The sequence below is a fragment of the Mobula birostris genome, chromosome 4, assembly GCF_030028105.1.
Source record: "Mobula birostris isolate sMobBir1 chromosome 4, sMobBir1.hap1, whole genome shotgun sequence".
NCBI lineage: Eukaryota > Metazoa > Chordata > Chondrichthyes > Myliobatiformes > Myliobatidae > Mobula > Mobula birostris.
In genome coordinates this window covers 77,607,815-77,625,661 of record NC_092373.1, presented here as the reverse complement: position 1 = coordinate 77,625,661, position 17,847 = coordinate 77,607,815, and the positions used below count along the sequence as shown (strand labels likewise).

Here is a 17,847-nt window from a genome sequence, read left to right as displayed (position 1 = left end):
CTGCAGACTACTGTGGGCTTATTCTTGCCGACAACATCCATGCACCACCAATCCCCAGGGCATGACACACTCATGGACTTGGACTATATTATATTTTTTTACTGACTGTTTACTACTATCTTATGCATACTGTATGTGCATTGTGCTGTGTATGATGTTGGTACTGTGTTTTGTACCTTGGCCCCAGAGGAACACTGCTTCATTTGTCTGTATTCATTGCTATTCACATATGGTTTAATGACAATTAAACTTAAACTTGAACTTCCTTCATGCGATTTTATTGATGAGCCTTAACTCTGCACATCCAGCAGCTTAGACCTCTGAAGCTTTTGTAACATTCCATTTACCAGCTCTCCAGCAGGATGGCGGAATAACATTCCGAGTATCAACTCTTTCAGTAAACGCTTTACAGTCATCACTCAAAGAGTATTTCATTATGACACAGACAAGCTGGATCAAATTGTTTGAATCTGTGCCCACTCAGGGTATTCCCATTTCCCCAATGGGGGCAATGTGCCTTGGTCAGTTAACCTACCAGTCTGCGTGGTAGATTTGGTAAATGTGGAAAAAAAGCAGAGCCGCCACTGGAATTCCATGTTATCACAGGGTGAAGCCGCTTTTAAAACAGCTCTAACCAGTATTATTTAAACCCTTATCGTGAAGGACAGTGTGTCAGCCTGGTGAGTTACCTCATTTTCTAAGCACATATCCACAACTTAAATTCCCTTCAAAATTTTGTAAGCCAAATGCACTGAATTCTCAAACATTCTGGTTCCTTAAATGGGTCATTATCATTTTATCTCAGAGGCAATGGCTTCAGTTACTATGTTCACACGATATCATTGTGGGTAAAGACCATTATGACACAGGTGCAGATTTACAGAATTACATCATTCAGACATCAACACTCCTCATACATTAAAACTTTCATTCTCGCAAACCTTCTCCAGCAACCCCCCCCCCCAATGCCAGCACATCCTGTCTTATATAAAGGCCGAAAACTGCCAATAAAACTCCAAGTGCAGTTTGACCAATGCTTTATAAAGCCGCAGCATTAAATTCATGTTCCTACATTCTCGTAGTCTTGAAATGAATGCTAACATTACATTTGTCTGCCTTACCACTGACTCAACCTGCAAGTTAACCTTTAGGGAATCCTGCACAAGGACTCCCAAATCTGTTTGCATATCTGATTTTTGAAATCTCTCCCCATTTAGAAAATAGTCTATGCCTTTATTCCTTCTACCGAAGTTCATGACCATACACTTCCCTACACTACATTTCATCTCCACTTTGCTCACTCTCCTAATCTAAGTCCTCTGCAGACTCCGTGCTTCTTCAACAGAACCGTCAAAGAATTCCAAAAGATTTGTTAGGCAAGATTTCTCCTGAAGGAAACCACGCTGACTTTTGTCTATTTCATCATGTCCCTCCAAGTACCCTAAAACCTCATCCTTAATAATGGGCTCCAACATCTTCCCAACCATTGAAGTCAGGCTAACTGGCGTATAATTTCCTTTCTTCTGCCTCCCTCCCTCCTTAAAGAATGGGGTACCATTTGCAATTTTCCAGTCCTCCAGAACTATTCCAGAATCTAGTCATTTGTGAAAGATCACTACTAGTGCCTCCAGAATTTCTTCAGCTACCTTCTTCAGAACTCTGGGATGTAGTCCATTTGGTCCATGTGACTTAACTACTTTCAGACCTTTCAGCTTCCCAATAGCCTCTCCTTAGTAAGAGCAACTATACTCCCTTCCCTGACAACTCTCAAAACTTGGGCATATTCTTACTGTCGTCCACAGTGAAGACTGACACAAAACTTCAAATGGCATTTCTTTGTCCCCTTTACTGCCTTTCCAGCATAATTTTCTAGCGATTTCATATCCACTCTCACCTCTTATTTTACTCTTTATATATCCGAAAAAGCTTTTGGTATTCCCCTTAACATTTTTGGCTGGCTTCTCTTCATTTCATCTTTCCTTTTCATGCACCATCAATTTTGTTGCCTTCTCTTGGTTTCTGAAAGCTTCCCAATCCTCTAACTTACAATTAATTTTTGCTATATTATATGCCATCTCTTTTCCTTATATGCTGTGTTTGAATTTCCTTATCAGTCATGGTTGCCTCACCCGCCCTTTAGAATACTTTTCATCTTTGGAATGCATCTATTCTATGCCTTCTGAATTGCCCCAGAAACCCCAGCTATTGTAATTCTGTCATTATCCCTGTTAGTGTCCCCTGCCAACCAACTTTGGCATGCTCCTCTTTCATACCTCTGTGTGCCTTTACTCTGCTGTAATACATCTGACCTCATCTTCTCCCACTTAAACCATAGTGCAAATCCTATCATATTATGAATACTGTCCCTCTAAGGGTTCCTTTACCTTATGCTCCCTATTCAAATCTGGTTCAATACACAATACCCAATTGTGAATTGGATTTCCCCTAGTGGACTCAACCACAGGTTGCTCAAAATATAAACAAAAAAAAATTCTTGTAGGCATTCTACAAATTGCCTTTCTTGGAATCCAGTACCAATCTATTTTCACAATCTACCTGTACATTGAAATCCCCCATGACTATTGTAACATTGTTCTGTTTACATGTCTTTTCTATCTCCCATTGTAACAAGGGCACCCTGCCAAGGCCAGGTTTGCTGCCCACCTCTCATTGCACTGACAGGATAGTGTTGGTCATTCTTCTTCAGCAATTATGGAACAGGCGATTTTGAAAATTGGCCAACAAAAAGAAAGATTCCTCCTTGCATTGGGGAAAGAACAATAATAATAATAATAATAATGCAGTCTTGCCCTTCCCATCCAAGGAAAGAAATGAACCCTTGATTCAGTTCAAGTTTGAAATCACAAAGTCAAATCTGCAAACTTGTACTTGGGAGGAGCTGAGGCACTTGGATTCACACAGAGAAGATTTGTTGATTTAAAAAACTATTAATTAAAATCTATTTATTCAGGATTTGGGTGTTATCAGCAAGACCAGCAGTCATTGTCCAGCTGCAAGGGCTTTATGAAAGTGTGAGTAAATCCCTTCTTGATCCACTGCAATCCTGGTGGAGATACTCTAACCCATCTGGTACTTTTCCCATTTTGATACATAATTTGAAAATACTTAGCTTTTTGAAAGTTATCTATTTAATATTTTAAACATTTGATTTATGTTCAAGATATGATCAACTTAAAAAATATTTACTGTAATTCTGAAGAATGGAACAAGAACAAATGTAGATTTAGAAAAAAACTGCAATTTTACTTGTTTTGTTTTTTTTCCCCTGAAGTCATGGAAGTACCTCATGAAAACTATCAAGGGAATGAACTTTATAATATGAAATAGTATTAAGGCATCTGGATGAAGTAGAATTCACAGGAAAATTACAATGAAAAAAAAAACCAGAAAATAGGAATGAAATTGCAAGTTTTATTCATGGCCTATTAACATACATTAGGAAAAAAAATCTAAATTATTGTGATGAAAAAAATGCCAAGTTTACATCAAAGATAACATAAAAACAAACAAGAGGGCAAATAATACAGCAAAACTTAGCGGGCAGTTAGAGGATTGGTATGATTTTAAAAATCTACAGAAGCAACTAAAAAAGCAATAAAGAGGGTAATGATGGTAGGCTAGCCAAAAGTAGCAAAGAGGGTACCAAAAGCTTTTTCAGATATATAAAGAGGAAAAGAGTGGATATTGGAGCACTGGAAAGTGACACTAGAGAGGCAGTAATGGAGGACAAAGAAATGGTGAACTAACTTGCATAAAAATTGCTGGTGAACACAGCAGGCCAGGCAGCATCTATAGGAAGAGGTACAGTCGATGTTTCGGGCCAAGACCCTTCGTCAGGACTAACTGAAAGAAGGGATAGTAAGAGATTTGAAAGTGGGAGGGGGAGGGGGAGATCCGAAATGATAGGAGAAGACAGGAGGGGGAGGGATGGAGCTAACAGCTGGAAGGTTAATTGGCAGAAGGGATATGAGAGGATCATGGGACACGAGGCCCAGGGAGAAAGAAAGGGGGAGGGGGGAAGCCCAGAGGATGGCAAGGAGAATAGTAAAAGGGACAGAGGGAGAAAAAGAGACAGGAAAAAAATATATATAATAATAAACAAATAACAGATGGGGTATGAAGGGGAGCTGGGGAATTAACAGAAGTTACAGAAGTCAACGTTCATGCCATCAGGTTGGAGGCTACCCAGACGAAATATAAGGTGTTGTTCCTCCAACCTGAGTGTGGCTTCATCTTGACAGTAGAGGAGGCTGTGGATAGACATATCAGAATGGGAATGGGACATGGAATTAAAATGTGTGGCCACTGGGAGATCCTGCTTTCTCTGGCGGACAGAGCGTAGGTGTTCAGCAAAACGGTCTCCCAGCCTGCGTTCACCAGCAATTTTTATGTATGTTGCTTGCAATTCCAGCATCTGCAGATTTCCTAGTGTTTGCGGTGAACTAACTTATGTATTTTGTGTCAGTCTTCATTATAGTAGACCAGAAATTCCAGAGTGTCAAGGGGCGGAAGTCAGTGCAGTTGCCATTACTAAGGAGAAGATGCTTGGGAAGCTGAAAGGTGTGAAGGTAGATACATCACCTGGACCAGGTGGAATTCAGCACATGGTTCTGAAAGATGTAGCTGAAAAGATTGTGGAGGGATTAGTAATAATGATCACTAGACCACTAGATTCTGGAATGGTTCAGGAAGACTGGAAAATTGCAAACGTCACTCTACTCTTTAAGAAGGGAGGTAGGCAGAAGAAAGGAAATTATAGGCCAATTAGGCTAGATAATGGTTCAGTGGTTGGGAAAATGTTGGAGTCCATTATTAAGGATTAGCTTTAGGGGTACATGATAAAGTAGGCCCAAGTCAGAATGGTTTCCTTAATGATCTAATTTGTCATCTTGTCTGACAAATCTGTTGGAATTCTTTGAGGAAATAACAGGCAGGAAACACAAAGGAGAGTCAGAAGATGTTGTTCACTTTGATTTTCAGAAGACCTTTGACAAGGTGCTACACATGAGGCTGCTTAACTAGATATGGTATTACAGAAAAGATACTAGTATGGATAGAAGATTGGTTGATTGGCAGGAGGAAAAGAGTTGGAATATAGGGGGCCTAATCTGTTTGACTGCTGATGACAAGTTGTGTTCCGTAGGGGGCACTATTGGGACCACTTGCTTTCATGATTTGGATGACAAAATTGACGGCTTTGTATCCACGTTTGTGGAGAATACAAAGATAGGTGGACGAGCAGGTAGTGTTGAGGAAGCCAGGAGTCTGCAGATGTACTTAAATTGTGAGAGTAGGCAAAGAAGCAGCAGGTGGAATATCGTGTAGGGAAATATACAGTCACATACTTTGGTAGAAGGAATAAAGGTGTAGACCAAAAATTGGAGGTGCAAAGTCCTTGTGTATGATTCCATAAGGGTTAGCTTTTAATTTGAGTTAGTGGCAAGGAAGGCAAATGCAATATTAGCATTCACTTTGAGATAACTAGAATACAAAGGCAAAGATATGATGCTGAGGCCTTATAAGACGTTGGTCAAATCGCACTTTGAGTATTGTGAGCAGTTTGGGCCCCTTATCTAAGAAAAGATGTGCTGGCATTGGAAATAGCTCCCAGGAACTTCACGAGAATGATTCCAGGAATGAAAGTGTTGATGCATGAGGAGCGTTGATGGCTCCGGGCCTTTACTCGCCAGAGTTTGGAATAAGGTGGGGGGGGGGGGGGGGAATCTCATCGAAACCTATTGAATATTGAAAGGCCTAGACCGAGTGGATGTGGAGAGGATGTTTCCTGTAATAGTCAAGTGTAGGACCAAGGGCACAGTCTCAGAATAGAGGGACATCTATTTAGAACAGAGATGAGAAGGAATTATTTTAGCCAGAGGATGGCAAATTTGTGGAATTGAATTGAATTGGCTTTATTTCTTACATCCTTCACATACATGAGGAGTAAAAATCTTTATGTTATGTCTCCACCTAAATGTGCAATGAGCAATCATAGTAATTTATAATAAATAGAACAGTCAACGTAACATAGAGATACACTCAAATCAGCATGAGTTGATCAGTCTGACGGCCTGGTAGGAGAAGCTGTCCCGGAGCCTGTTGGTTCTGGCTTTTATGCTGTGGTACTGGCAGCAGCTAGACTAGATTGCGGTTGGAGTGACTCGGGTCCTCATTGATCCTTTGGTCCCTTTTTCCACACCTGTCTTTGTAAGTGTCCTGAATCATGGGAAGTTCACAACTACAGATGTGCTTTGCTGCCCACACCCTTCTCTGCAGAACCATGCGACCAAGGGAGGTACATACAGTTCCCATACCAGGCAGTGATACAGCCAGTCAGGATGCTCTCATTGTCACAGACGGCCGTAGGGGCCAAGTGACTGAGTATATTTAAAGCAGAATTTGGTAGGTTCTTGGTTAGTAAGGGCATCAAAGGTGATGGGGAGAAGGCAGGAAAATCGGATTGAGAGGGATATTAAATCAACCATGATTGAATGGCAAAGCCATCTTGATAGGCTGAGTGGTCTGATTCTGTTCCTATGTCCTGTAGTCTTTACTGGAATTTTTCAATTTGCTTTATTAACTAGAGTATTTTTAAATATATAACTGAAGTCTCTCACCTGTATCAGGATTATGGTTAACACGTAGCTCAGAGTGGAAGTGAGTGATTACAAGAAAAGCAGGAAAAGGAAATACAGATGTTTCAGAGAACCTCCTGAGCAATTTAACAGCTAAGCAATACCTGATTGCATTGCTCTCTAAAACTATCAGAGTCACGATCAGGTGGCTCAGGGGTATGGGGTGGTGGGGGAAGAGGGGAAGAGAGTTGTTTTGTGCTCCTTCATGTGCGTGTTGCTGCCTGTCCTTCAGAGCTGACTTAATGTAATTAGTTTGCTTATCCTGCCAATGGATCTGAAGGATTATTTTAAGAATCTGTGTTGGTATATAGCTTTGAGATACTTGCTGAAGGTAGTCCATGTCCCAGAATTACACAGGAGGATGGGGAATACAGCTGTCAATTAGACCATCAGCTTTAAATAGGGTCTGAGCTCTTGATATTCTGACTTCCTTTTCTCCTCTGATGAGTTCTCCATACAGCTGAGCTACCCACGATACCCTCGTCTTGGATCAAGCTGCACTCCCAGGAATTCACTCGTTTCCATCGGTAGACAGAAGACAAGGTTCAAGGATATACTTAAAGCGTCCCTGAAAGAGGGCAACATCCCTACTGCCTTATGGAAATCCCAGCCAGATAGATTAAGAGGAACCAATATGTCTGTGCAGACATCAACATGATTGCAGGATGACATGTTATCCTCCTGGATGCTAACTGCATAACAGTTGGAATTACCATGAGGAAAAGAAGTGGGGATGGTGAACAGATACCATTGATGGAAGCAGCAAAAACAAGTTATTGTGTGTAAATGTTAAGGGTTAGGAAAACTATGAGCAGGATCTTGCATTTTACTGACTTTATCAATGGTATCTATGGATTTCTTGTTGTACTGCAGTACAACACTGATTAAGACAAAATATCATAATATTAGAAAGATAGAGTGGCATTGCTGTGGACTGGTCATAACAGAATTTATTTGGTTCACGTTCACAAGCAGTACAAGTTCCAAACTACAACCTGGAATATTCTGTAGGCAGCCAATGCATGTGGAGGATATTGAGGACATAACAATACTCTACTAAACAAATGGATTACTCCTTTTGTTACGTGCCAGTGAATATAGATACAAAACCAGAGTAAAATCAAATGCCTGCTGCAGATTTGGTGCATCTGAAGGGGCTTTAGATATCAAGGGTGCTTGGACAAGTAGTGGGGGTGGATGGTTCTGCACTGTGAAAGTAGCACCTATTCAAATTATTCCCACTTATACAGGATTTGTGTTTTGGGTCATGGGATATGCCAGAGCTGTGAAAGTATTTTGGTGGTGGAAATGGGTTCTGGGAAATAGCAGTGAAAAGGAGAGAGGTGGCTAAAATAGATCAGCTCCAACTCCATAAAAACAAGAAGGTGAAAGGTAGCTTACTGTGCATGGATTAAGTTAGGTTAGTGAGATGTAGCTGCAATTAGCCACTTGGGATTACGATGTTGCAGCAATAATGAAGACCTAATTGAAAGTGGAAAAAGAACAGGACTGACTTCCAAATATACCTCGACACAAAAGTACTGATTAAGGGGGCATATCATAATACGGAAAAGACAAAGAGGGGATATGTTTAAAGAGTGGGGAAAATATTAAAGGGAATCCAAAAAAAAATTCTACAGTCCCATAAAGAATGAAGTGATCGTAAGACGGGAAGTAGGGCTTGTGATGGGTCTGAAAGGAAATCGACTCTTGAGGCACAGGAGATGGCTGAAGGACTGCAGAGGTGCTTTATGCCAAACTGCACCAATGCTGGATTCTCAGTGAAAGAAACTGCAGCTTGAGGTACTGGATGGGCTAAGGATTGTGAGACAAATTTCTGGAAGTGTAATCTGTACTTAAAATGGATAATGTGGAGGTAATGTAGGTTGCTGAGAGAAAGGCAGAAGAAAACTCTAGAGGTTCTGGCCATAATCTTTCAAACATCCAGAACATTAAGTATGTTGCTTGAAGTCTGGAAAATTACAAATGCCAAACTTTTATTTAAAAGGATGTGTGGGTTCAAACCCAAAAGGTGTAGCTAATTAACATAACCTTAGTAATGGGGAAAGGTTTAGAAAAAATAGTTAAAGGTGTTTAGAAATTATAATTAAAGGTAGAATTAATAATCATTTGGACTTGCGAAGGTTAGGCAAAACCAACAAGGATTTGTTAAAGGAAAATTGTATAAAATTCACTTGGTAGATTTTGTTGAAATAGTAATAGCTGGCTGTACTCGTGGATATGATAGTAGTGCAGTGGTTAAGTTACAGGACTGCTAATCCAAGTTCAATTCAACCATGGTAACTGAGGAATTTAAATTCAGTTAATCAGCTACAATTTTAAGAAATGATGATGATGGATTGTGGTTAAAACCTAATTGGTTCATTAATTTTCCTCAAGGGAGATGATATGCCATGCATATGTAACTCCAGTCCGACACCAGTGTGGTTTTCTCTTAAGTGACTATTGAAACAGCAAACCACCCTGTGCAGATATGAACGACAAATTCTGGGCTTGCCTGTGCTGTCCACATACTGGAGGAAAAATTAATTTACTAAAATATAACAAAAAGGAAAATGTTTTGATGTGGAGTTAATGGCATTTACTGAAGACCTGTGTAATAAGCTTGCCTTTGACCACTAAATAACAAAGGGAGTTATGAAAAAAAAATTGAAATATACGACCATAAACAGATCAACAGTGATTTTTTGGAAAGGAGGGAAGTGTACAATGGATATCACAGGGACCAACACCAGGAATGACTGTTTCTCATAATTTATGCTGATGATTTGAAGGTGTGTGTGAGGCACTAATATTTGCTTCTGCAATTCTCCAACAAAATTGAGAAATGTAGTGAAATCCAACGAGGACAGTAATTGACAACAGGTTGGTGGAAGGTGCAGATTAAATTTAATGGAGAATAATGCAAAGTGTTGTATATTTGCAGGTAGAAAGAGAAAAGGCAGTAGATGCACGTGGGCAAGCTGTAGAAGAACATAAAAGATCTGGAGGGTATATAGTGTAATGAAACACATTAAGTATATACAGCAAAGAGGAAGATATATTAACAAGGGGGCTCAAGGGGGCAAGGCTGAAAGTAGAAACAGGGGACTGAATTTTTAATGATCAGCCACGACTATACTGAATGGCAGAGCATGCTGGACAGACTAAACAGCTTACGATTTCTCTGCTTCAATTTGTATAGATCATTCAAGATGATAGGGCAGATTTAGAAAGTGGTTAAAAAAATACAAAATTCTTGGCTTTATTATCAGAAGGTTTGGTACAAGAACGAGGAAGTTACATTTAACCCTTCGTAAATCACTAGTTTAGCTGAAACTCGAAGATGGGACAAGTTTAATTGGCATTGTAGGCCTGTTCCTGTGTTGTATTATTTCACTCTCTATTGTGATATTCACCCTCTATTATATTACATCTCCGGAGAATATGGGATGATTTTCTTGTGAACCTCCTCTGAACCCTCTCCAATGTCAGCACATCTTTTCTTAGATAAGTGGCCCAGAACTGCTCACGATACTCTAGGTGAGGCCTCGCCAGTTTCTTATAAAGCCTCAGTATTACACCCTTGCTTTTATATTCTAGTCCTCTTGAAATGAATGCTAACATTGCATTAGCCTTCCTCACCACTGACTCAACCTGCAAATTAAACCAGGGAATCCTGCATGAGGACTCTCAAATCCCTTTGCACCTCAGATTTTTTAATTTTCTGCCAGTTTAGAAAATAGACTATGCTTTTATTCCTTCTATCAAGGTGCGTGACCATATACCTCCTGACACTGCCCGCTACTTCTTTGCCCATTCTCATAATTTGTCTAAGTTCTTCTGCAGCCTCGCTGCTTCCTCAATACTACCTGTCCTCCACCTATCTTGGTATGTCCACAGACTTTGCCACAAAGCCATTCACTGCATCATTCAAATTATTGACATACAACGTAAAAAGAAGCAGTCCCAACACTGATCCATGCAAAACACCATTCAGCAGCAGCCAATCAGAAAAGGCTCCCTTTATTCCCACTCTTTGCCTCCTGGCAGTCAGCCATTGCTCTATCCATGCTAGTAATACCACAGGCCAGGGGTCTCCAACCCTTTTTGCACCGTGGACTGGTTTATTAGTGACAATATTCTTGCCGACCGGGGGGGGGGAGGGTAAGGCTGCCAATGGACAAGAGTAGCAGTCAAATACGCAAACAACAGGAATTCTGCAGATGCTGGCAATTCAAGCAACACACATCAAAGTTGCTGGTGAACGCAGCAGGCCAGGCAGCATCTGTAGGAAGAGGTGCAGTCGACGTTTCAGGCCGAGACCCAAGAGGTGCAGTCGACGTTTCAGGCCGAGACCCTTGGTCAGGACGAAGGGTGGGTCTCGGCCTGAAACGTCGACTGCACCTCTTCCTACAGATGCTGCCTGACCTGCTGCGTTCACCAGCAACTTCGATGTGTGTTGTTAGTCAAATATGTTGGGTTTACCCCGAGAAAGACTACAATGACCATGAAGCCTTGCGCGGGCACTAGTGCGCATGAGTGACTTGCACACGCATGTACGTGCCGATTTTTTTCTACAAATTGTTTTTGGCGATTTCGGGGGGGGAGGGGTTGTTAATCACAACCAGAATATAGGTGATAAGTGGCTAATACACTCAATTTTGTTTCTTAAAGGGTTTATCTAACGAATTTAATATTAAACACAGCACGTATTTCCTCGCATGAATATAGTGAGTCGTCAATTATAAGTCACTTATAAGTCAATAGCATCATAACATTTTAAGTAACGTTTGGATACTAAACACACAGCACATATTTTCCTCATATGAACATATAAAATCATTGCAACACACCAGTATCGCTGAATCAGTGGGAGCCCTGGGCTTGTTTTCCTGCAACAAGATGGTCTATCGAGGAGTGATGGGAGACAGCGATACTCGAAGGGGGTTCCTTATGTCCAGTCTATTCCGCAATTTATTTTTCACTGCATTCATTGCAGAGATATGTTGGAAATGGAAGCAATGTTTTCAGCGTTTTCGTGGCTATCTCAGGATATTTAGTCTTGATTTTGATCTGGAATGCCGGCAGAGATGTTAGGTCAAACATATGTTTCAACCCACCGTCATTTGCAAGCTCGAGGAACTGATCTCTTTCCCACGCTGACATGGATGACGCATGTGTAATGACCTCAAGCTCAACAGTGCGTGACAGGGAATGAGAAAAGGTGCAGCTGACTCATGTTGCCAAATCATTTATTGTTTCCTCGTGGCCTGGTAGCATATGCTTTGCGGCCCAGTTGTTGGGGACCGCTGCCATAGGCTCTTATCTACTTAAGCAGCCTCAAGAGCAGCACTTTGCCAAAGGCCTTCTGGAAATCCAGGTAGATAACATCCACCAATTCTCTTTTGTCTATCCTGTCTGTTATCTCCTCAAATAATTCCAACAAATTTCTCAGGTAAGATTTTCCCTTAAGGAAATGATGCTGGCTATGGCCTAGTTATCATGTACTTCCTGGTACCCTGAAACCAAATCCTTAATAATCGATGACAATATTGCCCCAACCACTGAGGTCAGGCTAACTGGCCTAAAATTTCCTTTCTTCTGCCTCTCTCCAATCTTGAAGAGTGGAGTGTTATTCACAATTTTAACAGGCTCAGAACTATACCAGAATATATTGATTCTTGAAAGTTCATTACGAATGCCTTCACAATCTCTTCAGCTACCTCTTTCAGAACTCTGGGTGTAGTCCATCTGGTGCAAGTGACTTATCTACGATACCTTCAGACCTTTCATTTTCCCAAGCATCTTCTCCCTAGAGATAACAACTGCAGTCATTGACTCCTGGTACTCTTGAACATCTGGTCTACTGCTACTGTTTTCTACAGTGAAATCTGATACAAAATACTTACTAAGTTTATCCTCCATTTCCTTGTCTCCCATTACCACCTGTCCAGCAGTCCAATATCTACTCTTGGATCTCTTTTACTCTTCACATATCCGAAAAAAAAAAACTTTTGGTATCCTCTTTGATACTACTGGCTAGTGTGCCTTCATAGTTTATTCTTTTCCCCCCTTATGGGTTTTTTTCAGTTGCCTTCTGTTGGGTTTTAATTTTCCCAATCCTCTGACTTCCCACTAAGTTTTGATCTATTCTATGCCCTCACTTTTGCTTTTATGTTGGCTTTGATTTCCTTGTCAGCCACAGTTCTGTCATCCTGCCTTTAGAATACTACTTCTTTGAGATGAATATATCCTGCACCTTCCAAGTTGTACCCAGAAACTCCTGCCATTGCTGCTCTGTTATCATCCCTGCTAGTGTTCCCTTCCAAACAACTTTGGCCAGCTCCTTTCTCATGAATCTGTAATTCCCTTCACTCCACTGTAATACTGATACACCTGACTTCAGCTTCTCCCTCTCAAATTGCAGGATGAATTATATCATGTCATGATTACTGCCTCCTTTGGATTCCTTTATCTTAAGCTCCCAATCAAACCTGGAATAGCTGATCTCCAAATGAGTTCAACCATAAGCTGCTCTAAAAAGCCATCTTGTAGGCATTCTACAACTTCTCTCTCTTCTGGCCCAGCACCAACCTGATTTTCCCAATTTAACAGCATATTGAAATCTCCCATCACAATTATAACATTGCCCTTTTGACATGCCTTTTCTATCTCTCATAATAATTTCTAGCCTGCAACCTGCCTACTATTCGAAGGCCTGTATCTAACTCCCATCAGGGTCTTTTTACCCTTTCAGTTTCTTAACAATATCCACAAGGATTCTGCATCATCCGATCCTATGTCACCTTTTTTAAGGACTTAATTTCAATTTTTAAGCAACAGAACCATGCCAGCACTCTGCCTTCCTGCCTGTTCTTCCGATACAATGCACATCTTTGAATGCTCAGCTTCCAGCTATAATCTTTCAGCCGTGACACAGTAATGCCTACATTGTCATACCTGGCAATCTCTAACTGCGCTACAAAATAATCTACCTAATTCCGTACACTGCATGCATTCAAATGCAACACCTTTGGTCCTATATTCATCACCTTTTTTGAGTTTGTCCCCTTTTATACTGCAACTCATCCCACTGTCTGCCTGTATTTTCTGACAGTCTCACTACACACTGCCTCTGCTGGTAAACCAACAGCCCTATCATACTGATTCCTATCTCTTTGCCGAATTAGTTTAAACTCTCCACAACAGCTCTAGCAAACACGACTGTAAGGATATTGGTCCTCCTTGGGCTCAGGTGTAACCCGTCCCTTTTGTACAGGTAATACCGTCCCCAGAAGAGATTGCAATGATCCAGAAATCTGAAACACTGACCCTTGCACTAGTTTCTCAGCCATGCATTAATCTGCCAAATCATTCTATTCTTACCCTCACTGGTACGTGGCACAGGCAGCAATCTGGAAATTACTACCTAGTGGTCCTGCTTTTCAGCTTTCAACCTAGCTCCCTAAATTCTCTCTTCAGGACCTTCTCATTTTTCCTAGCTATTTCACTGGTGCCAATATGTACCAGGACTTCTGGTTGCTCACTCTCTCCCTTTAGAATCTAGCCTTCCTGTATGCTGCACCTTTCTGCAACTCTTTCTGAAATACTTTAAGAATTGTAGCAATCTTGCAGGAGGTGGTCTCCTGGCCCTTTAAGCCTGTATTACCATTCATCAAGATCAGGCTGACCATCTCCCTCAGTGCCAACTTCATAAAGAGATAATTCTAAAGCTTTACAATCCTCTAATTAAAATAATTCTTCCCCATCTCAATCGTATTTCAGCCTACCCTTTACTCTCAACCAGTAAAAAATATCATCCCTGCGATGGCTCTATCAAGCCCTTTAAAAATTTTGTAAGTTTTTTTTTGTGTGAAGGTGACCTCTCATTCTTCTAAACTCTGTCTGATCTCTCCTCAGAGTAAACTCACCATCCTTTGAACCAGAGTAGCAAATCTTTGCTGCATTTAATCTATAGCAAATGCATTCTTTCTTAAGTCATTAAATTAAGTCAACTTCATTCAATAAACTGCCTACACCAAAGATATTTGCCATTGTCAAGTTTACTGGAGGAACACCAACTGCTGGCTTCAATTTACATGCAAAATGATAAAGAAAATAACATTTAAAAATAATTTATTAGAAGAATTAAACTAAAAATTGGAAAAAGCAGCAATTACTCTTTGAAAGTCACATATAAATGTTGCAGATTTCTTAAACACACTTAAGCTTAAACCTAGTTGTGCGAACTTTTGATTTAACCATGAGGTAGGGTGAGGTTCTAAGATTGGTTTATAATAGAGTACAATTTTTAAAAATATTAGGTTGCAGTAAAGGAACTATTTTGAAAGGAACGCCTCCAGGAATGTCTCCAAGTGGACATCAGTTTGCATATTCTCATTGTGTTAGATGGCACCACCACAATAGAAGCTCCGTGGAAGACTTAGTTCACGCTGCTGATGCTGGAATCATCAGAATGAATACAACCAAGACAAAGTTCTGCACAATTCATCCACGTGTTAGTAAGATTTTGGAACTTTCCTTCAAGAATTTAGTTGTATGAAATTCCATGATGACTAAATGCAGACTACAGGAGAAACATGATTGAAAGTCATTTTTCACATCTATTTGTTAGTGTATACAGTAGCATCCTCTTGCCCACCTCGTCTCATCACCACAGGATGCAATAAAATTTGTCTTTAATGTTCTTTGTTGGCATGGTAGCAGCTTTAAAAATAAAAAAGTTGTTCGCTCCAGAACTGGTTGAAAATCTCTTTTAAACTCATGACCTTTGCTCAGCTCAGTCTTGCCTTGCTCATATTTGGTCTTTTTCCCAATTCATAAAACAGCTGTCTTATGATTCTGTGAACCTCAACAACGCCCTCTTTTTGTTTTGTCCCAAATGGTGTGCACTTGGTATTTGTCAAGTAATACACACCCCAAGGTAATTCCTTTCACAGGGTTGTTTCAATCCACAAATTATGTCCTACCATAATACTAACACTAACTGGCCATAACAACTGAGCATAGATTGAGAGACACTTAATATTTCTTACTTCTCAACAGCGCTGGACAACAGAATAATAGATTGAGCAGGAAATTAATTTTTCTTTACCTTCCACTAACAACAAAGCAAGTAACAAGGAATATCAGGAGGACTATCCCACCAGCAACAGAGACAGCCATAATAGTGGGTTGGTTTGGATCACCAATAGCAAGCATATCTGAAAACAAAAGAGAAGAAAAGCTGTTTGTTTTGTGCTATGTTCACTAAAAGTATTACAGGTATAATAAAAATACAATAGGTTTGAAATGTATCCACTTGGTTTCAAATAATATGAGGTTTCAAATAATATGATGAACTTACTGATGAGTCCAAGTGCAAAAGAAAAACTGAACTGTTCCATATATATATACACACACACACACACTCACTCTGTAGCTCATAGATACCACGTACAAAAGAACAACTTCTCCTTCCTCAAAATATAAGTTAGATTATAAAAGCTGCTTTCCTGGGTTCAAGTTTTTAAAAATTTCATCTCCCATTGTTACAATCAAACCTAATAAAATTTTAAGTTCATGCAACAAACTTTCCATTGAATTACATCCAGAATTATGCACATGTATGTATTATTCATTCTTTCCAAGTCACAGATCACCTTGTTAAATACATTTGATTGGCAGCCTTTGATTAACTCTATAACTATTAGGTCAAAAGTGGCATTAACTGGAAGGAAATGACCAGTGAAAGTTTTAATAATGAGTCTGGATCTACTGAGTACTTATGAGCCTCAGTATTTTTTTGGCTATGTTATCTCAAAGTTATTGTTATAAAAAAAACACCATCTTCAGGAATAATGCTGCTTTCACTGCTTGAAGGAATAATGGTTCTGACCAGCTGAAAGTAAAAAGACAATTCATACAAGTATATCCCTTTACCATAGGCAGCCCCACATATTGTCTGGAAACAAACATTTCACTATTTCAGTAGACTCTCAGGATGTCCATTCAATGATGTTTCAGGTAATTCCTTACCTAGTTAAAGGTGTTTCTGCTGCCTGTATGTTAAGTGAAGCTTATTTTCTTTTAAAAGTACCATTCCTGGTGACAAGTTTTAGGTTAAAGCACTGTAGTATAATTCAATCCCCTGAAGCGCACTAAACTCAAAGGGTGATTTTGGGACACTACTGACTACAGAAACTGCAAGTTTCACTCAAGGTGACAGCTCATCATCACTCGAGGCAGCAAACTGGGGTAATAGATTATGGCTTTGATGGCAAATCCTGAATTTCACATCAAATGGGTTATTCTACACTTCGTGAGGCAAACTTAATATGCTTCCAAATAGTTAAACATGAACTTACTTTATACAGGGGACAATTGTCAACTCACTACTACCCAGATTGCACCTTATTATGGGGTGGAATCAGCCCAAAAACAGCGAGGAGTCTCATTTGCTCTCTGCTGACTGATATCCCAGCAGATTTACGAGGCATCCATGTTTGGGAAGAGAAGGGAAACCTCTTCACGATATTTTCACCTCTGGCGACCTAAAAGATATCAATTGCTGTTCTAGCTAAAGATTGTAAAGTACCACCAACTTGGCCAATGGTGGCAATAGATTCATTTGCGTGTTATATTCTAAGAGGTCTCCCTCAATGAAGCTTCTTTCAAAGTAAGCTTCCCTCTGCTTACCTTCTTGACTGGTCTCCAGCTCGATTTCGCCACCATATGTCCCATGTCCACCGCTGGTGTGAGCTCTGACACGGAACACGTATGTTGTCCCTGGTTTTAGTCCATCAACTGTCATGCTGTTAGATTTAGTCTTTAAAACAGTGTAGTTTTGGTCCCTTTGATTCTGTTATGATAAATAAACAAAAGAATAGTCATTTCCCATGATGCTAAGAAGGACCGGCTCAGATAGCAGTGTGCAATTCTAGACATGTTAAATTTCATGCAAAAAATCAATAACAAAGTCAGTGGTCAATATGAGATCAAGCTTCTGCTGATTTACATTCCAATGCCATGCTACATGCTTACACTTCTCAATAAAATGGGTTTCTCTCCATCATATATCTATTGATAAAAGGACAGAGCATTCACTCTATTCCTTGACTTACTCCAAACAGGCCATTACAACACCCAATTTATAGTGTGAAAAGATGTCTGTTACAGTAAAACTGGC

At 40.1% G+C, this 17,847-nt stretch overlaps 1 protein-coding gene across 1 annotated transcript in view; it reads right to left on the bottom strand.

Annotated features, from left to right (window-relative positions):
- Window positions 1-17,847, bottom strand: part of epha4b (eph receptor A4b) — a 386,372-nt gene that overhangs the window by 107,624 nt on the left and 260,901 nt on the right. The window contains exons 7-8 of the mRNA XM_072255642.1: window positions 17,358-17,520; window positions 15,775-15,883 (exon numbers count right to left, since the gene is read on the bottom strand). Coding sequence (XP_072111743.1) covers window positions 15,775-15,883; window positions 17,358-17,520 — 272 coding nt within the window. The remainder of the gene's footprint in view (window positions 1-15,774; window positions 15,884-17,357; window positions 17,521-17,847) is intronic.